The sequence below is a fragment of the Serpula lacrymans genome (genome assembly GCF_000218685.1).
Source record: "Serpula lacrymans var. lacrymans S7.9 unplaced genomic scaffold SERLAscaffold_7, whole genome shotgun sequence".
Taxonomy (NCBI): Eukaryota; Fungi; Basidiomycota; class Agaricomycetes; order Boletales; family Serpulaceae; genus Serpula; species Serpula lacrymans.
In genome coordinates, this window is record NW_006763296.1 from 1,884,431 (window position 1) to 1,906,328 (window position 21,898).

The 21,898-nt window shown below is 46.1% G+C and overlaps 8 protein-coding genes across 8 annotated transcripts; 5 read left to right on the forward strand and 3 right to left on the reverse strand.

Annotated features, from left to right (window-relative positions):
* Positions 1-1,082: 1,082 nt before the first annotated feature.
* Positions 1,083-2,119, forward strand: SERLADRAFT_468680 (uncharacterized protein; the record flags this gene model as incomplete). The annotated part of the gene is made up of 6 exons (XM_007318775.1): positions 1,083-1,293; positions 1,351-1,367; positions 1,429-1,537; positions 1,590-1,868; positions 1,932-2,002; positions 2,066-2,119. The coding sequence occupies 5 exons, from the start codon at positions 1,198-1,200 to the stop codon at positions 1,947-1,949; spliced, it is 519 nt and encodes a 172-aa protein (XP_007318837.1).
* Positions 2,120-2,359: 240 nt separating this feature from the next.
* SERLADRAFT_449565 (uncharacterized protein) lies at positions 2,360-5,908 on the reverse strand (the record flags this gene model as incomplete). The annotated part of the gene is made up of 14 exons (XM_007318776.1): positions 2,360-2,892; positions 2,946-3,094; positions 3,149-3,246; positions 3,299-3,429; positions 3,493-3,729; positions 3,784-3,858; positions 3,911-4,019; positions 4,077-4,337; positions 4,388-4,446; positions 4,502-4,625; positions 4,674-5,056; positions 5,114-5,306; positions 5,360-5,552; positions 5,742-5,908. 14 exons carry the CDS (start codon positions 5,906-5,908, stop codon positions 2,501-2,503), a joined length of 2,571 nt encoding a protein of 856 aa, XP_007318838.1.
* Positions 5,909-6,323: 415 nt separating this feature from the next.
* On the reverse strand, positions 6,324-8,075 carry SERLADRAFT_468682 (uncharacterized protein; the record flags this gene model as incomplete). Its single annotated transcript, XM_007318777.1, has 5 exons — positions 6,324-6,713; positions 6,779-7,158; positions 7,211-7,285; positions 7,336-7,408; positions 7,462-8,075. 5 exons carry the CDS (start codon positions 7,966-7,968, stop codon positions 6,474-6,476), a joined length of 1,275 nt encoding a protein of 424 aa, XP_007318839.1.
* A 346-nt stretch (positions 8,076-8,421) lies between these two features.
* Positions 8,422-10,456, forward strand: SERLADRAFT_468685 (uncharacterized protein; the record flags this gene model as incomplete). Its single annotated transcript, XM_007318778.1, has 12 exons — positions 8,422-8,606; positions 8,665-8,679; positions 8,739-8,751; positions 8,811-8,943; positions 8,999-9,074; positions 9,159-9,255; positions 9,313-9,345; positions 9,400-9,448; positions 9,499-9,527; positions 9,588-9,800; positions 9,852-10,042; positions 10,097-10,456. 12 exons carry the CDS (start codon positions 8,479-8,481, stop codon positions 10,242-10,244), a joined length of 1,125 nt encoding a protein of 374 aa, XP_007318840.1.
* A 241-nt stretch (positions 10,457-10,697) lies between these two features.
* On the forward strand, positions 10,698-11,909 carry SERLADRAFT_468689 (uncharacterized protein; the record flags this gene model as incomplete). Its single annotated transcript, XM_007318779.1, has 1 exon — positions 10,698-11,909. The coding sequence occupies one exon, from the start codon at positions 10,781-10,783 to the stop codon at positions 11,681-11,683; it is 903 nt and encodes a 300-aa protein (XP_007318841.1).
* A 163-nt stretch (positions 11,910-12,072) lies between these two features.
* SERLADRAFT_390678 (uncharacterized protein) lies at positions 12,073-13,743 on the forward strand (the record flags this gene model as incomplete). The annotated part of the gene is made up of 8 exons (XM_007318780.1): positions 12,073-12,370; positions 12,429-12,481; positions 12,535-12,548; positions 12,676-12,772; positions 12,827-12,904; positions 12,957-12,983; positions 13,050-13,131; positions 13,191-13,743. 8 exons carry the CDS (start codon positions 12,288-12,290, stop codon positions 13,324-13,326), a joined length of 570 nt encoding a protein of 189 aa, XP_007318842.1.
* A 1,163-nt stretch (positions 13,744-14,906) lies between these two features.
* SERLADRAFT_348854 (uncharacterized protein) lies at positions 14,907-17,470 on the forward strand (the record flags this gene model as incomplete). The annotated part of the gene is made up of 17 exons (XM_007318781.1): positions 14,907-14,970; positions 15,029-15,109; positions 15,161-15,220; positions 15,272-15,309; positions 15,369-15,510; positions 15,571-15,641; positions 15,694-15,748; positions 15,801-15,912; positions 15,970-16,012; positions 16,084-16,298; positions 16,356-16,452; positions 16,506-16,598; positions 16,652-16,724; positions 16,778-16,899; positions 16,957-17,034; positions 17,089-17,158; positions 17,214-17,470. 17 exons carry the CDS (start codon positions 14,907-14,909, stop codon positions 17,468-17,470), a joined length of 1,671 nt encoding a protein of 556 aa, XP_007318843.1.
* SERLADRAFT_449572 (glycoside hydrolase family 13 protein) lies at positions 17,344-20,303 on the reverse strand (the record flags this gene model as incomplete). The annotated part of the gene is made up of 18 exons (XM_007318782.1): positions 17,344-17,737; positions 17,800-17,845; positions 17,916-18,125; positions 18,180-18,241; positions 18,300-18,326; positions 18,438-18,584; positions 18,639-18,681; positions 18,734-18,801; positions 18,853-18,921; positions 18,976-19,038; positions 19,104-19,228; positions 19,278-19,314; positions 19,369-19,407; positions 19,468-19,563; positions 19,614-19,742; positions 19,806-19,835; positions 19,892-20,026; positions 20,090-20,303. The coding sequence occupies 18 exons, from the start codon at positions 20,207-20,209 to the stop codon at positions 17,582-17,584; spliced, it is 1,602 nt and encodes a 533-aa protein (XP_007318844.1).
* Positions 20,304-21,898: the final 1,595 nt, after the last annotated feature.

Below are 21,898 nucleotides of genomic sequence, written 5' to 3' on the forward strand. Positions count from 1 at the left end.
CTGAGGAGATGAGAACAAGTTCTAAAACGCTTTTTGACTGGCAAAACATGCTGCAAAAGGCTGCTGCCAAGCACAACCAAATAGTCCTACGGAGACTGCCGACGACTTTAATTACTAAATTTTCAGTTGTGACCTAACCGAGGAATTTGCATCCGCGATCAAGTCCACGATATGCTTTCTTTCTTTCGAACTGTGAGGAAACCGAATTCTATGGGCCTTTCCCCCATGTTCCTGCGACAGAGATATTTGAGTCTGTAAGCTTTGGAAAGCTTCAACTGAGTCATTAGGCAGATCCATCATGATCAAAGAGCTCGTTGACCACTCGTAAGCTTTCAATTGTTTCCATGGGGTTGCCTCAGTACGCTTTCTGTTATTAAGCCTGTGTCATTGGGCTGACTCTAAAAACCTCAGCGATATATGAAGCCGTAGGCATCCCTTTGCACATAGTCCCATTCACCGTCCGCGGAGAGAAAAAACCAGCTCTTGTGGCATAATCTAGAACAAAAGAAGCGCTCTCGATACTCGATGCAGCCTATCTTCAGCTGAGTATGCTGATCGAACGAATGATGTTATGAGCTTCGAAACACTTATTTTAGGTTAGCACCAAATGTTGACAGAATACGCAAAAGCGCTCAACAAGGTCTGGACCTTCGAGTTTCCAGTTGGATGTACGCTTGATGCCGAAACTGTCAATAAACGGGACCTTTTTGCCTGTCATTCGTTGGGGTCATCCAAGGCGTCTGGCTGCCAAGAGTCTAGAGCAGACTTCACCTGCCAACCCCTAATATTGCCCATGCACCGCTTCTCCTGTAACTTTCATTAGTTTTGGTATCGAGGGCATAGGTGCCATGTCTGGGCAGAGTGAATAACCGACTTCTCGAAAGTGCATCAAACATTACCGCATTTGTATGCCTTCCTTGCGAACATTGGATGAAGATTCCCTTATGGCGAGCAAGCTATCTCCCTGTGGCAATTTATTATGCTCACGATTTGGCGTTCTTTCACAGCCTGAGTGAAGTCTAGATGGTCTAGATGTTGATGGAGTCCATGACTCAAAGCTGCGGGGTAATGCACCCAGATTAAATATCTGGTGGTAAGAACCGGGGATGCGAGCGTTCCAGACATTGGAGCTATCTTGAACGTTGCTTAAGTTTTGCCCTAAATCATCCCGTCACAATTTCTCAACAGCTATCTCCCATGCTGACGTCTCTTGGTGAATCATTGGCACTGAGACAGCTGTCTGCAGAGCATGTGAAAGAAACAGATGACTACAGAAAGCTATCGCTAAACATTGTGAGTTGATCACTTGCTCATTAGCTGTCCGCTGCGTAACCACGCGTCGTCCAACAGCTGGTTGCCTTTCTCGCGTTCGTTGTCACCAACAGTTACTGTCGTCTCGCAGTATTGTCTAACACAGTCTAACATTAGCCTTCATTCGATATCCGGCTCGCATGTGCTGTCAGGGCTTACTCTTGCTCTCGTCTTATACACGGTCAGCCTACACATGGCATGCAGGAACCTCACTGGCGCTTGCGAGGTATCTCGGTTCTTCTTTACTGAGAATAATAGTTCTTATCGAGCTTTAACAGCAACTTGACCCGCACATATTCTCGTTCCTCAACGCCATTCCGGGTTTGGGAATTTCAGTCATAACGTGTATTGAATTATTTCGTGTGATGAGCTCTCCCACAGCCGCAGTATTTGTGATATTGGCCTGCTTTGTACCACCGTTGACTCTGGTTGCTCACCGCTTCTGTGCTGGAGCAAGGCAAAATAACGCGGGCCCACGTTCACTCACTACCGACATGGAAGTCGGTATGAGAAGTAGTACGTGCAGCGATCGGATGAGCGTTAACATTCCAAAACAAGTGAGTTTAAAAGTACTGTCATTTCGACCGATAAATTGTTTTGCTCATCGATGGTACGCAAAGAAACCATCGGGTTCTTAGAGACTCAACCTTTTATTTGCGATCTTCAAAGTCATGTCAACGGTGTGTTACTAGTACGTTTCAACCCTGATAGTGAGCTAGTGTATGACACTGAACCAGATTATCTTCCCTTCTAGTTTAAATGTATATTCTTGTTTAGTAGCAGTAGGGACGTCTGGTGCAGAAGATCGAGGCAGTGCATGTTTGTTTATGGATGACGTTTCTTCTGATATTGTATGTCAAGAGAATCTGAGTGCTCGCATATTCAATGCAACGCGATTTGATATGGGAGGGACGTGATCGATACATGCACGGGCCACGAGGTTGAAGCTGAGACGAGTTCAAAGGCGTTCATAACTCAGCCTCATTCGCCACCTATTCTTTGAAAGATTCATGCTTATTCATGCTTAAGGAACACTGGTGAGCATCCTCCTCTTAAGTTATCAGATGCGATATAGAGTCAAATTTTAGGATAACAGAATATAATGTACAACAGGGTAAAATAGGAAAATACCTTCCGAACATCGAGTAGTATGAAGCAAAATAATATCCAAGCACCAATCCTCCCAGAATCACATATCCCATTCATCCCATATACCACCTACGTTTGCAACTGCATTTGCTGTTGAAGGCGCTTGTAAAGAATTGAATTCGGTCGTCTCCACAAGCTCTAGAATCTTATCACTTATCCCTTCTTTGTCGTTCTTCTCTCCTTTCATACCCACAAGCAGGTTATCATCCGTCCTATCCTCGCTAAGGCTATTGTGCTGCAACAGTCTTATATCACTTCCCTCGATCACTTGCACAAGTCGTCCCTTTGATATATTCCGAACTTCGATAAAGTCAGAGGAAAACAAGAGAACATGATCCCCGCGTTGAGCAAACGTAGTTACACTGGTCTCCCAGCGGACGAAGCCACTTGAACGACAAGGTACTCCGTGTTTGGTGATATAACAACCCATCGCTAATGGAGAAACACTATCAGAAGCTATACTCGGCCATACTATAAGTACGTACTGTCATAGATTACTAGCAATTCCGAGGCCCCAGATCGCACGAGACCCAGAGGCTTTGCGGCTTCACAGCGGCTCTTCAAATCTGTCATGGCCTTGCTATTGTGAGCATCGCTAAAATCAGGTACTAAAACGATCCCCGACTTCGTTGGGCTAAGATAAAAGATGTTCAGATGACAACGACATGAGAACTACGAATACACACACCTTGTAGAATTAACTATGATGATACCCTTTTCCGTACTGATGGCTACCATTTTTGTCAGTGGAGTGACATTGTATGCATCTTTTGGGACATATAGGGGCTGATAGCATGGCTTTTAGTAATATGATCTCACGTAAAATAGGATCACATACTCCACCAAAGGGTCGAAAAGACAGCGAGCCATTGTCATTGGCCCGCCGGGGCGCTGCAGACAAAGTTCCCGGGTTGATAGCCTCTTCGATGTGCACAGTGACTTGTAAAAATGTTTTAACAGCGTATATAACTGATTCCAAGATTCCAATCATCACTTCGGTTGTAGAGGTACTCCCTTAACAAGACGACTTACTAGTTGTACGTGTCCCGAGACGTCCAGCCTTGCAGAACAACACGTTGCCGTCATGACCAGCAATCTTCTCCAGCGATGCATCTAGACTACCCGGCGGAGTTTGCTTCAATGCGACCCGCACCAGAAGATCGAGAGAATATGCGACTAGGTATGTATCGTGGTGGACGACCAATTTATTATATTCCTGCAGAGCAATTAATGCTGATGGACTGGTGAGCGAAAGGACTTTGCGATATCCTGTTGAGAGATGGTCAAATGGGGAGACAGGGCACTTTGACGAGCTAAACATACCGCCTTCTCCCCTTGGACCAACGTAAATCCCGGTTGCGCATCCCACAGCCAAAAATGACCTACCGCCACTGGCCACTATCGAATGCGACTTGATAAATAGGGACACTGTCGTCAGAGGACCACTCACCAAAAGAAACTGCACTGGTCACTGCCCCAGTGACTTTAGTACCAGTCAAAAAAGTGCGACCTCCTATCGAGCGAAAGAATCCATCGTCCAGGGGCTGAGGTGCAAACCACTGCACGCGCAAGCTGCATTAGTCGAGAGGTATAGCTTACCATGCGTGGAGTCTCACCTTATTTCCATCCCGTCTTGCGTTATGCACTCCCATGGCGTCCACCATTGCGTCCCGCCATTTCTTTCTCACAGCCTCACTCACTGCGTAGAGTGTATATCTCCGACTCCCTTTCGATGCTGCATGGAACACCGTAAATGGATAAACGGGTTTTGATTGTGCACGGAAACTATCTAGGAGCCCGCCTTCTTCTGAACGTTCTTTGCGATTCTCTAGTGGTGCGTCGAATGAACCTAACCGGAGGAATTCAAGTGGGAGAGGCTATTTTTTGGTCGTCGTGAGCTGCTTGTGTAGTAATAGAATGTACTCACTCGTGACACCACGTATCGCTTTGTCATGCTTCCCACTTTCTTTTCTTGCAGTAAAAGCACTGAAACAAACAGCCGTCAAAGAGCCCACATGACGGATATTGAACACTCGCTCACGATAATTATCAAACAACACAACTAGGAGGTCATTCCATCCATGCCAGTCCATTTCCGACTTTGAGCGGCGAGCTAGAGGGCCCGAGTAGACCAGCGATCGACTTTCGTCGTACCGATCTATATCCTGCAATTACATCAGCCATTGACCTCTCGAAGGGAAAAGGGTGCGAACTATAATCTCCCCATTCATGTATACTAAGCTTTCGCAGATGTTCCAGAACTTGACTTTATTTTCCGCCGCAGCAATACCAGGCTGTGTGCTCTTAATAAAGTCACTTAGGATAGACATGATTACCGGTAGATCTTCGAAATCAGGATGTTCTGTGTCTGTGAGTTTATGAATGTGCTCGAGCACTAGACTAAGGCGAGGAAGACGTGTTACTGGCCGCGATAGAAATGTGATGAGGTCGCGCTTGCGGATCCGCGGGTCGTGTGAACACTGCTGGATGAACTCTTGGTATTTCTGGTTACTTTTAAGTTCTGCTCGGTGTCCCTCCTCGGCAAGGGGATAGTGCTTGATGTATGATTCATACTCATTCCGAAATTGGAATGAGGCTGTACAGAAGGAAATGACATTAGCATCGAAGTGGTGGAGAATTAAATGCTGCATACTCTCAAGGATAATGTCTGTAACGCTTTGAACTAAGGGGTGCTGATCTCGCTGACGCGCAAAGAGAGAGCCGAGCATCCGTTGGTGATGCGATAGGATCTGGTCCAGGTTCCAGAATACTTCCCTAACAAATCCTTGAAGACGCTCTTGAGGTATCACAGGAGGTGATGCGCTTTGGAGCGGCTCAGTAAACACCTATAATTCAAATAAAGGGTCAGGATAAAAAATGTTAAGAAATCTAGTGTTACCTCTCTGACAAGTTCCATGTCTGAAACATAGTCTCTTTCTGATTTGAATACCTCGAATAGAACAGACTGTCTTTCGACCTCGTGTTTGCCCAATGCTTCGCGCGCTTCTTCGGGAACAAGACGATACCATTCTTCATCACTCTCAGCAAGTTCACCTGCTTGGAAATGACGGAGGCCTTCTTCTGATTGAAGACTGAGGCGAGGTGAACATTTTGATAATAGTAGTAAGTGGGTATAACAATAACATACGTTACTTGCGAGAGCTCTTGTGATAGTTCATTCAATTTGACATCTGACTACAGAGTAGATGAATAACAGCCCTTAATGAGAAATGCACCAAATTTGTACATCATCAACCTGAGGTGGAAAGTATATCGAAGACGTCGAGCTGGGAGATGTCGGTGAATACGGAGGAATAGAAGGCGGGCTATGGCCGACATCGGATTTGCTGGACCGGTGTCCTGGATACACATGATGGTCAGGATGTAAACTCTTTCTCTGCGATGCTGCACGATGAATCTCAGGTTCTGGGAAAGCCATTGTTGCCATCGAAGGCTCATATGCGCTTATCGCCCGATGCAGGTTTGATGATCGTGGTGGTGAATCGATCACTCCCGCATATGGTTGTCTGGCTGTTGGAGTTTGTGCATCCCAAGGGTTTGCTAGATGCGAGCTTGAGCTCGAATTTCCTGAGTTCGAAGCATTGGCAGAATTTGAATATGGAGTATATGGCCATGGGTTTGTATTGAGAGGCGGGCGCTCATCTGATGGAATGGCGACGTGAGGATGAGGTCTTTGTCGATGGCGATGTGAATTTGAGTGGCCGTTCATGTCCAAGTCTGCAAATGCGGACTCCCGATGCATTTGGTAATGACGAAACACGGCGCTTATCATCGGCGCTTACGTGTTATCGCATCCGTTATCTCGCGCTGCATTGTAATCTAAACCGCAATACCGTTGAATACGCTTAGGTCTGCAAGTTCATAATTTATCTGTCATATTCCAATTCTACACTAAAAAAATTATCTATCATAGACACAAGGTGATATGAAAATCCTTGCCACTGATCAATAGCCCACATCATAACCAGCTCAGCCCGTCGTCTGCCCAGTTTTCACAGTTCGTCGGCAACTTCTGTTGTGAAAACAAGACACGCGCCGTCGTCGCCAGCACTAACAACAACAGATCCTTCTAACCCCAAAGCAGCCCCCAACACGGGTCCATGATGGCCACCATGTTCTTTGACTAGTGTCCCAGTCCGCGCATCCCAGGTGCGCAAAGTGCTGTCAGCAGACCCTGATACAACGAGGTAACTTTTAGGTGAGGGATGGGCTAATAAAGACGTGACCGAATCCTGTCGTCATCAAGTACATCAGAAAGCGAATTAATATTAATTTTATGACAAAAGATGAGGCTAACCTGGTGATCCAGGGTAGCACGTAGTCTCATGGTTGAGAGATCCCATATACATGCTTTACCGTCAGTGCCGCCAGTGACTACCACTCCTGGGCCGCTACCTACTCCAGTCAGATCGACGAATTGTACGGCCTCGATACTCTCTCCTTCAGAGTGACCACCCAGAGCACCGACAACTTCGCCCTTGCTGAGACTCACTACCCTGACACTACCTGTTGTACCTCCTACAACTGCAAGAGTCGACGACTGATTGACCGCAAGAGAAGTGATACCTTCAGTATCAAATCGCGCGTCTTCCGGCGTGAGCTTGAATATTGGAGTAGGTGATCGAGGATCCCAGAAGATTAAAGTTCCATCTGCGCAAGCAGTCACAATGCGTTTTCCTGTAAAACCATGTTAAAATACATGTCGCATGGGTATGAAGTGAAGGAGTACCGTCTGGAGTAAACTCGCCGCATTGTACTGCTCCCGTGTGTCCCGCGAATACTTGCATGGTATTTCCGGAGGGCACTAACAGAAGCATGGTTCAGCATAGTACACGTACCAAATTCAACACTTACACTGCCAGAGCCATACCGTAGTATCGTTTGATCCTGCGAGTAGTACGGCGCCCCTAGGATGCCATCGTATCCACTTTCCGGGATTATTCGTAAGAAACATAATGAAGAAACTCCGAGATAACTTACCATGACTTCATCCGGACCTTGCAGTTCTGTCAAGAACTCCCAGAGCCTGTAGTTTTCCCTACCGACCCTTCTCCAGATCCTAACTCTCCCGTCCATGCCACCCGTGGCAACCATCTCGCCGTCCGCACTGAACGCAGTGCTGGTTACGCTATCCGTGTGTCCCGTTAATTTCACGAACACTTCCCCATCAGTGATATCCCATATGTATCCCACATCGTCTTCCCCCCCAGATGCCGCGAGAGGTTCGGTAGGATGGCAAGATACAGCAAAGACAGATCCATTGTGATTTGGAAAGTGCTGCACGGAGTTGTCTTTTACTTCCACATTATCAGAGGATCGCAGGTCTCCAAGCCCATCAGCTCCCTCATCTTCCTCGTCCTCCTCGTCCATCGGATGATCGCCATCATCTGGGACTTCTGCTAAAACATCCCCAGAATCGATGAAGAGCTCATTAGCCTCGTCTTCGTCGATGTAATCGCCATCATCGTCTACACGTTGGGAGACCATGCTTGTATGTTTTTAGGTGTCGTGAGTTAGTCTCCAATAGCAGACCTAATACGTGTATATATGACAGTCGATATAATACCTTGTATAGTCGTGAGTGTCTCTTGTGTAAAAATTGTGGTCCGTAGACCTGCTAATTTGTATGTGTTGCTGAGCAATCGCTGAGTAACCTGCTGACAATATCCAGGAAAGCGGCTGCTTATTTATTTACATCCAGGTCCTCAGGCTGTCCATTCGACAGAAAAATATACCTGTCTATAGTCATAACACATTAACGTTGCATCAACACTCACAGTTCTAAAGGTTCAGCATACGACTTGCACGCAAAATAATCATTAATTACTTTCTAGGCTGTAAGAATATGGCAGAATAAAACGTAACAAGGCTTTGCAATGTGCACTGCAAGGCTCGGGATGGTGCGCTGACTAATCATCGCATTTGGCACCGCGGGTTGCTGAATAGCAGTTGGAACAGCTCCACGTCATTCAAAACCTTTCTTTCCTTTTGTCCACCATGAAATTCTCATTTTCGCTCATTGCAGCGGCTTTATTCGCTGGCGCGAGCGCCTCAAATGTTATTGACCTAGTTCCGGATAACTTTGACAGCGTGATTGGACAGGGAAAACCTGGTTTGGTCGAATTGTAAGTGTTACCACTGTTTTTGGTTGGTATGGCCGAACTCATTCCGTGCTCTCTACAGTTTTGCACCTTGGTGGTATGTTGCAGTTTTGTTACATTTATCATTCGAAACATAACGTCTTCTCCGCTCAACAGTGGTCACTGCAAGGTCAGTTGAAATGAACAACATGCTCGCATGACACATTGTAACTCGCTTTCGCTCCACAGAACCTCGCACCGATTTATGAACAACTTGCCGATGCATATGCACATGCAAAGGACAAAGTGGTCATTGCCAAAGTTGATGCTGACGGGGCTGGGCGTGATTTAGGACAGAAATATGGAGTCAAAGGATATCCCAGTATGTTAATGCGTTTGTTTACATAAACTAAAGCGCTGACATGTATCATCATCAGCTCTTAAATGGTTTGATGGCAAGGGCAATGTAGAGCCTTACGAAAATGCCCGAGATCTTGACGCTCTATCCGCTTTGTGAGTCTATCAAAGTGCCCACCGAGAGGTGTCACATTGTTATCTTCTTTGTCATTTTAATGTCTTTGTTTTCGTTTAAATCAGCGTATCGCAAAAAGCTGGTGTCAAGTCGAACATCAAACCTCCTCCCCCTCCGGAGACTCTTATTCTGGACGCATCTACTTTTGATGAAGTGGCATTGGTATGCACGCCACTCCTAGGGTTACATTCTGATCAGTCCTAACTTTAATTATCATAGGACGAGTCAAAGGATGTACTCGTGACGTTCACGGTAAGAAGGTTGTTGTCAACCGTCTCCTTGTGCTAACGATAACGGTATGAACAGGCACCATGGTGTGGACACTGCAAAAGTTTGAAGCCCATATATGAACTCGGTATGTTCTATATATGCCTTTTATCAGCGACACTTGACCACAGGGCGTAGTTGCTAAGGATTTCAAGGCTGAAGATAACGTACGAGCGTCTTCTATCATCCGCTGATTATGCAACTCACGCAAATAGCTTTGTTTGCAGTGTGTTGTTGCCAACATTGACGCCGACGCCGCCGAAAACAAGCCTATTGCTTCCCGTTACGATGTTGCTTCTTACCCCACCATCAAATTCTTTCCCAAGGGAGGCAAAGCAGTTGAAAGTTATGAAGGTGGACGGACCGAGCAGGCGTTTGTTACTTTCCTCAACGAGCGTTGTGGGACTCAGCGTGCAATTGGTGGTGGTCTTTCTGACGAGGTAGGTGGTGTGCCAAGCATTTTAGTTGCGGTGGTCTAAATCTTACGCCAGGCTGGCCGATTCCCTGAGCTCGACTCGCTTGCACAAAAGTTCTTGGTGGCTACTAGCAGTGCGCGGGACTCTATCTACAAGGAAGCTTTGGCGCTGTCTGGATCTGTCGGATCTACCGCTAGCCAATACACCCGCGTGATGGAAAAAATCATTGATGGTAGCGAGGAATATATCACGAAAGAGTCGAAACGGTGAATGAAATCTCCATAGTGTGACTGAATCAAGGCTGACTTTTGTCTTGTCAGTCTCGCATCCATTCTTAGCAAGCGCTCACTTGCATCAACTAAGCTAGATGAGATCAAGGTCAAGGCTAATATTCTCAAGGCATTTGTTGTAGAAAAGTTCGACGAGGCAGAAGAGAAAGTGTTTGGGAAGGCATCGGCTGAGCTGTGATTGTCTTTTTGCCGGTTGCACACTTATTACAGGACGCGTGATGACGCTGTTTCACCACGGTCATCAAGACTGCATTTGTTTCTTGTTTACAACTAATAATACAGACGTCCACTTCTCTTCAGGCCCGTTCCGAGCGTTTGGTTCTGTGAAATTCGACGAGCCGCTCGGGTTTTCAGCGTCCATAGAAGAGTAAGTGCATGTGTTTGACGCCTGTCCAGCGCTCAAAGTTGGATATCACATTTAACGCTGCCCTATACCCACAAAAAGCGTTTGGGAACGGACCCACCGGTAATACACGACTGTTCTTTTCCTTATCCTGCTCATCTCATCGGAACTTGCGGAGTGCCACCTGCTAGGTCACGCACTGAAGCTTGGTCTTTTAACAGATGACTCCAGTTACAGATAACATCAGCCCGTCTGATTCAGATTCTGCGCTCTCCTCAATTCCTTCAGACACGACGTATAGCTATTGGGAATCTGATCCGTCCGATACCAGTGAATTTTCTGACTCGCCAATCTACAGCGATCCCACGACCATGTTCGACCTTCTTCGTCCTCTACGCACAGTTCGTTTTTCTTCCAAGCTGAACCGATGGACACAAACTTCGAATTGCGGGAAGGGTATCAGGACACCATTACCCTCATCCATCACCATTATCAGCTGGAATGTTGATTTCTCGAGTTACAATCATACAGAGCGGCTTTTAGCGGCAATGGCTCATATTCAATACGACGTCCTACACTGCAAAACGATCAACGATCGCCCAAAACCCTGCTGCATTCTTCTGCAGGAGGTTAATCGCGAAGTGTTCCCTGTCATTCTTACACATGAATGGATTCAGAGATGCTTTATCGTGACACCCACATCTTATGATCAATGGCCTTCCCATTCCTCCTATGGCAACGTCACCCTTGTCTCGAGGAGTATACCAGTCAGCGGCTCATGGTCAATCGATTTTAGCAACTCGACCATGAGTCGTAATGCTCTTATCACAGACCTTAAGCTTAGCTTGCCATCACACACCGCCAATGTCGTAACGGTGAGGGTAGCAAACACTCATCTCGAGTCTTTGCCCATGGGGGCTAGAGCTAGGCCCGAGCAGTTGCAGCTCATTGCAGACGCATTACAAGAAGAGGGTATTCATGGAGGAGTGGTCTGTGGAGATATGAATAACATTGGGCCATCCGATTTGACGATAACGGATGATGCCGGGCTGGCCGATGCATGGATTGGAGAGGAAGATGATGAAGATGGTTATACCTGGGGTTATCAGCCTCGTTGCGAATATCCGCCAGGAAGATTGGACAAAATTCTATTCACGCCGTGTTCTGGTGTCATAGTGGAGCAACCGGAGAAAGTGGGAGTGAACCAAAAAGTTGCACAGGGCGAATGGGTCAGTGACCACTTTGGTCTCATGACCACCGTTCGTGTCGTATGAGAGAAACGTGGTCTCAGTCTCCAGGGGGTCTTGTTCGGATGCCCTCCCGACTTTGACCCACAACACAGTTGAGTACGTTTGTTTGATGACGTTGAGCACGTTGAGTACTCTTATGAGCTTCTTGACTGCGCGTTCTCGGGCTTCTGGTGTTATACATAATCGTTCTAGCGGAGTTATGGCTAGTTATGGTGCCTCGAATCAAATTATGATGTATTTTTGAACCCCTTACCATGTTGATCTGTCCCATGCGGATTCCGGCATGTGGTCGAGCAGCAATGGTGAGACTGAGACATAACCACAATTCCCGCCATTCGCAGCGGTAAGAAAAAAAATTCAGATTTAAAGCAGTATTCGGTCTCCGGACCAGGCCATTGAATGGAACTGAGTGTAAGAGGAGTGGAGCTGAACTCAAGATGCAGAATTAACAAAAAGCGGAGAAAATGAATTGTGGCGCGACTGACCGGGTATTTGGTCATCTGCGTAAACAAATTTGGTCGGAGACATAAATACAAGAGAATCCATCAGCAACCGCTTTTTTCACTTCAGTTGCAACTCTTTCCCTCTGAGCTCCCTTGCATTTGTAGTTCTCCTCTTCCCACCAACAATGAAGTCTGTCTTTATTTCCCTCGTCTCTGTTGCGCTTCTCGTCGCTGGAGCAGTCGCCCAGTCGTTCACCATCAACACCCCGTGAGTAGCCGTTGTCCAACGTTGTCTGTCGTAACCCCTTATCTTGCCTTGGTTACAGTGCCAATGTTGTGGAGTGTCAGCCTACCCTTCTTCAATGGTCTGGTGGAACTGGTTCGTCTCCGTATCCCTAGCGTTGTCATTTTCTAACTAATGGCTGACCGCAGGTCCTTATTACTTGGTTCGTGGATCTAACTATCTTTTCAAGTACTGACGTGTGTAGAGACTTACTGCTGTTACCGAATGTAGAGGTATTTGATTTCGTTCATATCAGTCTACTATCTGGCGGTTTGACCTTGATTGCGTTTAGTATCCTCCCTGGATCGTCTCCTGGCTCCGCTGCCCTTGAGGACCTTGGCCAGCAATCTGGAACTTCTGTGACATGGACTTGCAACATTGCAGCTGGTATGTTATTATTCATTAATTTTCTTGGGTTGCGTCACTTAACATATCCTGTAGGCACCTCAATTGGCCTCACACTACGTGACAGTACCGGTGCTACTGCCCAGTCCGCGCCATTCACAGTTAACCCTGGATGTACATACCATTCCCCTGTATCTTTATTATTTTTCACTTATTCTCTTTGCAGCATCCTCCTGCCTCAACTCTACTTCCAGTATTCCCTCTAGCTCTGCTACTGTAGCGTCGTCGAGCTCATCCGTCGTCTCTTCTTCTTCTTCAGCCGCTGCTGGATCTTCCGCATCGTCCCCAGTAAACTCTGCAAGTTCAACTGGCTCGGGCAGCGCAGCTACCACTGCGTCCTCGTAAGCACGATTTTGTTTTGCCATCTGACGTCATGCTTATGTCGTACAATTTGAACCAGTACTTCTGGTGGCGCTACCACGGGAACTTCCTCCGCTGCACCTACCACCACAAGCACGAATGCTGCACCTGCAAAGGCTGCGCAGTTTGGTGTTGCTGGTGTATTGGGTGCTGCTGCCGCAGCTCTTCTGCTTTAGAGGAGTGGTCAAAAGGTGGTTTGCCAAACCTTGACAAGTCTTTGTTATTTCTTTTGGACTTGATGCAGACTTTTACATGGGTGTTTGTTTATAGGCCCTCGCCATTCTCTTGTCTCTTCTGTTTTACAATTAGTTGCGTCATATATAACATCTAATAGGCGCTGCATTAACAGTTGTTCCGACCTGTTATACTCTTGCTGCGGATGTACTCATCTGAGCATTTACTTCGCGCTATTTACTTTTTCTCGTTTCTTAACATATCGCAGACATTCGGATTTTTGGGAGACCATAGTGTACGCTGGCCAACGTGTCTTACGATCCGAATGACATTCAGTTCTCTACCTAGAATTTGATTACTGTGTTTGATCATATTTGCAATTTTATGGTGTATAGAGTGGTATTGATTATTTGACTGATAAATTGTTCAAGCTTGCGTTGAGCTGTGCCAGTTGGGCGTCTGTATCTGACGGAATTTATTATGTTACTTACGTATACCATTAACAGCAACTCAGTCTCTCGGAATGAAGTCGTTGAAGTAATTCAGGTTGAAGTGCCTGTTATTGGAAGGCTACGAAAAAAACCTAATTTTCCGGAGTTGTATGTCATTATTCATCGAGTGCGTTGACGTTGATTTAGTTGCATTTCTACTTCTCTTAAATGTGACCGCAGAACTCGAGGGGGTCCTTGCCAGTGTGGGTTACTTTAAAACGACCATCCTGGTCCATGAGGTCGAGACATGTCACTGGAGATTTGAACCTTGCTCCCTTTTCTCTTTTCTTTCACGTTTAACACCACGCCTAGCTAGAAAGACTGGACTATCTCGGAGCTCTGTAGGCTCCGATTGCACCTTCAGGCTATTTCTCCATTCGAAGGGATGCTCTCAGATGACCTGTCTTTATAATTCCTGCCGGTCTTCTCATATGTCAACGGGCCTGATTCATACCAGCAAGCAGATACCTACAACTTGAAGGTCTTGCTTTTTCGAGAAAGAAGAATCCTCTAAAGGGCCCCCCCACATATGCGAGCGGAATTCCACTTCATCCAAATGCGATTATAAACTTACTTCCACGCTATCACCCAGCTACCAAACAATACAGCTCCTTGGCAGTTTATTGATACAAGACTCCGCTTGCCAATGTACCCAATGTTTCGACGAATCTCTATCGATACACCCTTCCGACAGCGCACAGTCGACAGGAGACCCTGGTACAATCGATCACCATGAAATTGGCGGGGCCGCCGCTTGCCTTCGACGAAGAAACTTCGGACCTTTTGTATGATCGCTTCTCACTTGAGGGTTCAATACAAACTGCACTTGTAAAGTGTTCTCATAGGTACCGGATTTTCCTCGTTCTCACCAGCACGTCCATCCTGTCAAAAATATATAGCAACATAATTTTAACTTTACTTACCCCGCATCTGACCTGATGTGGTCCTGGGGTTGATCTCGAAGCTAAATGTCCGCCCACGCCAAGTATGAGGGATGCATGTTATAAACCGCTGTGCACAGAAGTTTTCCCGTCGCGGCTCTAACACCTTTGCATCCCTTGATACCCCTCACTGACCAGGCCTTTTTGCTCATGGCTGTCCCGGAGTGGACCCTCGCAGACTTCATTCACCGGGGATATTGGTGGCACAATCGTGGTATGTACCACTCGTCATTGTGCGTCGGTCCAAGGCTAATTGACAACTGAAATTGCAGGCATCTTACTTTTAAACATATGCCTGCTATTGCCTCTGTTGTCGGCTGCCGTGAATGGTCTCGATTCCTCTATGCTTAATGGTACGTAACTTTGTCGAGATCATGCATTCATGGCATTGAGATACCAAACAGGCTTGCAAATTCTTCCTGGATGGCAGAATTACTTCCACTGGCCACAGGGCGAAACGTTAGGTAGGTTGAATATCTGTTTTCATTAGGACCTGATCCTCATCTACATTCCAGGTCTCATCAATTCAGCCCAAGGCATTGGCGCTCTAGTTGTCAGTAAATTTACATTAGCATTTCGCACAAGTTTATTTGTGACCTCACCTTTGATCAGGGAATCCCATTCTCTCCTTTTTTGTCCGACGCCTTTGGTCGACGAGCAACCTTGTTCGTCGGATCTATCATAATGCTCGCCGGTGTTGCGACCCAATCTGCTGCACAAAATGTTGCAATGTTCATTGGTGCCAGAGTCATTCGTATGTGTACTTTTAGAAATTCCTCTTGAATCCCACGCGTGACCTGAATTGTCCGCATAGTTGGCGTAGGCCTCGCGTTTTCTCTTAATGCCGCGCCATTGCTCATTAGTGAGCTTTCGTATCCAACTCAGGTGAAAGGCACCGAAATTTGATCGTGCGAACTGTTCTTATACGAGCTTTTAGCGCGGTAAAGCCAGCTCTCTATTCAACACACTGTGGTATATCGGCAGTATTGTTTGTGCGTACCTATCATATATCGCTTCTGACAGGCACCAAAGAATCACTCACAGCTGCCTGGATATGTCTTGGAGCCTACGATAGAGCAGGAGCTTCACCTTGGTCATGGAGAGTCCCTGCCCTTGTTCAAGCCCTGGCGCCTATGTTACAGGCCTGTTTAGTCTGGTAAGTAACTCCGGCATAAGTTTCGTATGGTATGTTCACCTCAAGTCTCGCTGGAAGGTTTATTCCAGAAAGTCCTCGTTTCCTCGTGTCCAAAGGTCTAGTGAGTGGTCCCTATTCATATCACCATGTCAGTATTGTGGTTAAATGTTCTATCTGAACTCTGTTACTCAGGAATCCCAAGCTGCTCGTATTTTAGCTCGCTATCACGCGAACAACGGGGATGACCGTGATCCGCTCGTCCAATTCGAGATGGCACAGATTCGGCACGCTCTAAAATTGGAAAAGGAAATTAACAAGGGTACTTCCTATTGGACACTCTTCGCGACACCAGGAAACAGAAGGCGTATGGTGACAATCATCGGCATTGCCATGTTTTCGCAGTGGAGGTGAGCTCATAAACTAATGGCACTAGCAATGGGGAGCGTTACTCAACCACTGTGTAGTGGTAACGGTCTCGTGTCCTATTATATTAACATAGTCTTGGATGGTGTTGGTATAACAAGTACGCGCACCAAAGAGGCGATAAACGGTGGCCTGCAGGTAAGCCATTGAAGTCTTCTGGCGGGGCGAGTTTGAATTGGGCACACCATTAGGTCTTCAATTTGATTAGTGCACTCTCAGGCGCTATGCTCGTAGATAAAATAGGCCGAAGGAAGGTTTTCATTATCTCGAACATTGGCATGCTGGTCGGTCAGTAACGCATTTACCTCCTTAATGTTGATCATCGTCTGATGGATAGTGTCTAGACTTTTCAATGTGGACACTTACAACCGCTCTTTTTAATACGTCTGGTAATAGTGCGGCAGCCAAAGGTATTTGTTCTCATTCCATGATCATGAGCAGGATACGAAGACTCGGTTTTCAGCCACCGTTCCGCTCATTTTTATATATTACTTCTTCTACGACTTCGCCTACACGCCAATGCTGGTGGCATATACCTTGGAAATTCTGCCATACAATATTCGTGCTAGGGGGTATGCGGTTATGGTAGGCCCATTCTCAATCTACTGCTCTGCTGACCGAGCTCACCACGCGAGTTTCTAGAATTTCACTGTGTATCTGACAATCGCTTTTAATCAGTTTGTGAATCCATGGGCTTTGAATGCTATAGGATGGAAATATGTAAGATATGGTCCTGACTATATTCAAATGTACTGATTGCACATTTTCATATAGTACCTAGTGTACTGCGGATGGCTCATTTTGGAGCTAGTATTCGTTTTTGTTTACATCATTGAAACGAGAGGTAAAATGTCTTGTTGCTGTTTTCAGAAATGGCGTTTTGACGTTGATGAATCCAGGTCGTACACTTGAAGAAACTGCTGTTCTATTTGATGGTGACAAAGCCCCTCAAGACCTGGCTGACAGGGGTGGAGAAGCAGCTACATTGACAATGAGCAGGCCACAAATTGCCGGACCATCACGCCCAGAAAAGGACGCATCAGACGAATACCTCGAGCTGCAGGAAGGCAGCGGAGTACGTAACTACTCGAGGACGCAATCACAAACAGACTCACAGTCAGAGGAATCCGCAATCGCTATTACTGTTGCAGTATAAAAAAGCCACGACCCCCATACGATCTGTATTTTTATGCATTATTTAGGTGTACATGTTTGTTTTATATTCATGTTCCTTAAGACACGTTTAAGGACCGTACTGTACACTTGGCTAGTTAACTTCCACGACAACGCCCACATCTTTAATAAATATTTGGACCTCATTCATAAAGCACGGGAACAAACCCCAACCATCAACATCAATCTCTACTTCTTGCTTCTGAGATCCCGTTTCCAGATAGCTGAAATATGTTGCACCTCCATGTTCCTATAATCATTGTTTGACAGCTTATTTGACAGGCATAACAAGCATATTATGTTCAAACTTACCAATCCAACGTTCATACGAATATATTGTACCAAATTTTCCAAGCTACTTCACACATTAAGAGATATGCCTGAGTAAGCTGCTATAAATGGTGACACAAGGGTATCCAGTGACATACCTTCTGGTCGCATTGCTTACAACCACAGCGCATCCCGGATATAAGGAATTTCCTGCTCGCACGAATCCAATGCAGTTGCTATTTTCGACGTAGTCCCTCGTTGGACCATAGGCGAAAATTTTCCGAGCTATCAGCAGTTGCTGCAGCTGTCTTGAGACTGTCTCGTTGTAGCACTCCTGATTGGGATATAGATCTCCGTAGAAAACGCACCTGTGAATTGGATTTAAGTTAACAATTAACCAGGGCGATATCGTTACCACTTACGGATACCCATCTTTTCGTAACAAGATCAATGCATATGCCTGAAGTTTAAAGTTTGTGTCCACCTAATCGAGGTCAAGTGGGAAATTTGGTCATAACGGTGCGAATTTTTTGATGGCTTACCCAACTTTCCAGCGACTGTCCAACCTGCTATAGCCAATGAACGTGTGAGTATCAAGGTGAGCGTGACTAACGATACTCACTGTGCTAAAAAGTACGAAGCAATCAGCACGAAACTGCATGGTAATGCGGTAGTTTTACTAACTCGTGGTTGTCGACGAATGTAACAGCATCCCCGGGTCTAACGTTCACGAGAGTGTTGTCAAATATGGTCCTCAGGTCATAGCCAGAACCTGCTTTGCTTGCTCGAAAAAAATTCTCGTGCAGTGGGACGTCAAAAAAGGCCGTCTTGTAGACATAAGCAAGTGCAACAACCATCATTCATATAATATAGAGACTGACTTGACCCTGGAATGCCTGAACATAAGGCAAAATCAGCTGCAAACTATCCTACGTTAACACCGTCGACTGATACCGAGCGTCGAATTTACACTCACTTTGCGGACCAATATTCTGCCACTGAAAAAAGCCTTCTTCTATCTGGATGTTCGCGACTTCTTTTGATCTAAGCGGTTCCGTTTGATAAAGAGTTGGGAGAACAACTACGATTTCTCACAAATTCAAGAAGGAATCGTCTGTCCATGTGTTTGATTGCATCCAGTCGAAATCCGCTACCGCCGGTGGTCTTAGGACAAAAATTGAACGACGATACATGGACGCCACGCCATTTGATACGCACGTCTAGAATCCACGATCCCCATGAGAATAGATCCTGCCGAACTCGTGGGTGTCGATGATCAATCTGCAATGCCACGAGAAAAAAGAAGATTAGAATAGCCTTCAAACATGATGGAGTGCACGACAGACATCAACTCCAAGCAAGTAATCATAGTTCCCAAGTTCTTTATCTACCCACTTCGACCATCCCCTGTGCCCATTACCTGTGATGCGAAACACGCCATTGGTTCGTGATTGGTGATCCCAGTCCAACCCTATGAATATATGAGACGAAGTATCAGAACAATGGAATGTATCTCGAACCAGTGAAGTGTTCCTGTGTCCACACGAAACTGCTATGCTAGGTGAGATGTATCTATGTTGCTAGTTTGAGATGTAATAGTGTCAACTTTACCTTTCCTTTTCTTCCGGGGAAGTCGAAGACGGTCCATCCCTGTGAGTGAAGTATGCCAAGCTGTCAGTTACACATGGCAAAACATATGGCAGAACTCACTTGAATTTGCCTTTCTTTCCCAAGGTCCTTAAGCCTGTTCGTCGGGTCAACGGGGACGGCGGAGAAAGCTTCGCACCTATCAGCGCCGAGTTTGTGCTTATGAATCCATGAGTCTTGCGAAGGATAGTATCAGGTCAAAAAGGTACATTTAACACGGCATCAATAACGACTCCAATTCCATGTTGCCTTGCCACAGCACAGGCCTGAAGCAATTCATCCTTGGTTCCCCACCTAGTCGCAATGGTGTCCTTCTGGTCGAATTCACCTATATCCCACTACAAAACGTGATGAGTTAAACGTGTGTGTTAAACCACCTCTGAGCGAGAATTTGTACGTACTAGGTCATAAGCATCGTAACCTTGTCCGCCCTTGATAAAACTAGAACATTAAAGGAGATGAGCGTAGAGGAGAATTACACCCCTACCTTCTTCATTGCTTTGTTTGGAGGGGGCAGCCATATCTGCGTAAAACCCAATTCTGCCAACCGAGGAATCTCTTGCTCAAAGTGTTTCCACCAGCTCATATTTTCATGCTTCGATTCCCAAGTGAAAAATTGGAGCTAAGTCGAACGCATCCTTTAAGCACCACTTCTGTAAACCTCCCCAACGAGAACAAACCGCACCATCATAGGATTTTGCGCACTACCATCAGGACCAAGCTGCATCCCAGATAAGGCTGGAGGTGGCCATACCCCCAACTTGCGGTAGAGTTTGTCCTTGATATCGCTGATGGTCCTAAACATAAAGCTCGAGCTGAAAATTAATATTTGGAAAAATAGAAGGTTGAACTAATTCTTAAAGGCTTAAGCGCTTGAGTCTGAGTGCATATCACGCAATAGAAAACGTTCCAGTCAACAATATAGATGCATTTCTCCAACATGCATTTTCCGAGTCGCAGGCAGGCTCTGAACCCTGTTCACCTCAAGCGCTAGTAGTGGGTTTGGGAAAGAGCCTGGTAAGAAAGGACCCGAGCCCTCTATTTTGATCAACAAGCACGCTCGACAAATTTAAACTCCGATGGTTCATATATAAGGTCGACTTTTATTTTTCTGGTTACCGTTTACCTGACCATCGTACACATCCCTGTCCTCTGTTGGCGTTCCGCTTATCATTGGGATACTGGATGTGATTTCAGTTTCTGGAAGTTATGGTCTATAGTGACAACGCCTCTTTAATCGCTCTAATCACGAATATCTACGCTGAGAGGAGTTTCATGATGCGGCAACATCTTACCCTGTCGTCTCCAGTTCTGTAGGTTTGGGGCATTTGGTTATGTACGGGAGTCATTTAGAGCTACTAGTATGTTTTGCAGTCCTAAGTACGTATACAACATTGCCCTCATTATATCCATTGTCTGTTCCGAAAATATGTATCTTTACCAACGTGAAAAATGTAGACACTGGGTCTCTCGAAATTAAATCCACGATCGCAATCATTCATCACCATTATAAGCAATCATGGTAAAAGGTCATGAGTACTGTCTAGCGTAAACATATAATGCGCTTTATTTATCACGACGAAAACACGGACCAGAGAAGACCAACTAGCGAGGTCGACTGAAACTTGACCCTGCACTAACTCTCCCAAAGCGCCTGGGTACTGTATCTGTATCCTTCACTGGCGACAGTTCAGTGGGTATGTTCAAGCCGCTATCACCCTAGACAAGGCGCAGTATGAAGTTGAGACTACCAACAAGAGACCAGGAACGTACCTGGGCCATCTGATTCCAACTAAATGCGGGAGGCTGCGCCGCTGGAAATATGTTAATCTTCCGTTTCTTCTTTTTGGGTACTGAATCCTCCTCTTTCGCACTGTCATCCTCCTCTTGAACGGTGGGCAAGGCCTTGACCCCACCACTCGTAATCCTCTTTGATTTCCCTTTCTCAGGGGGGTCGCCCCTTCCCACCTCAGGGGTAGCCTTTTTACCGCGCTGTTTATTCGTTTTGTCCTCCTGATCATCTTCTGCAGCCACTTTCTTTGGCCGACCACGTTTCCTTTTGGCTGCAGTGTCTTCAGTTTCAACAGACGACACCGGCTGCTTGTTTTTGGACTTGGTCGAAGGTTCGATTATTTCCACGTCGCTGTCAGCTTCCCTCGCAGCACGACCGCGAGATTCTGGTTTCTGTATTTCTTCCAGGGCTGGAGAAACATGTTTTCGACGACTCGGTGGACTCGGTTTTCGCTTGCTACGTTGCTTAGTACCTGTTTCGTTAGATGATGCCGATGATCTGATGACCTCTTTCTCCACTTCGTCTTCTGAGGGTATTCGGTCAACCGAGGCATACCGTTGCACAGGTGATGCCTTTATAAGAGGCTTAATTAGCTGGTGTTTTAAACATAGCGCATGAGGTTATTACCTTGGACGATGACGGCTTTGGGTTCGATCGAATAGCCTCTAACTGTGATTCTAGCCTTTCTACCTGTTTATTGGC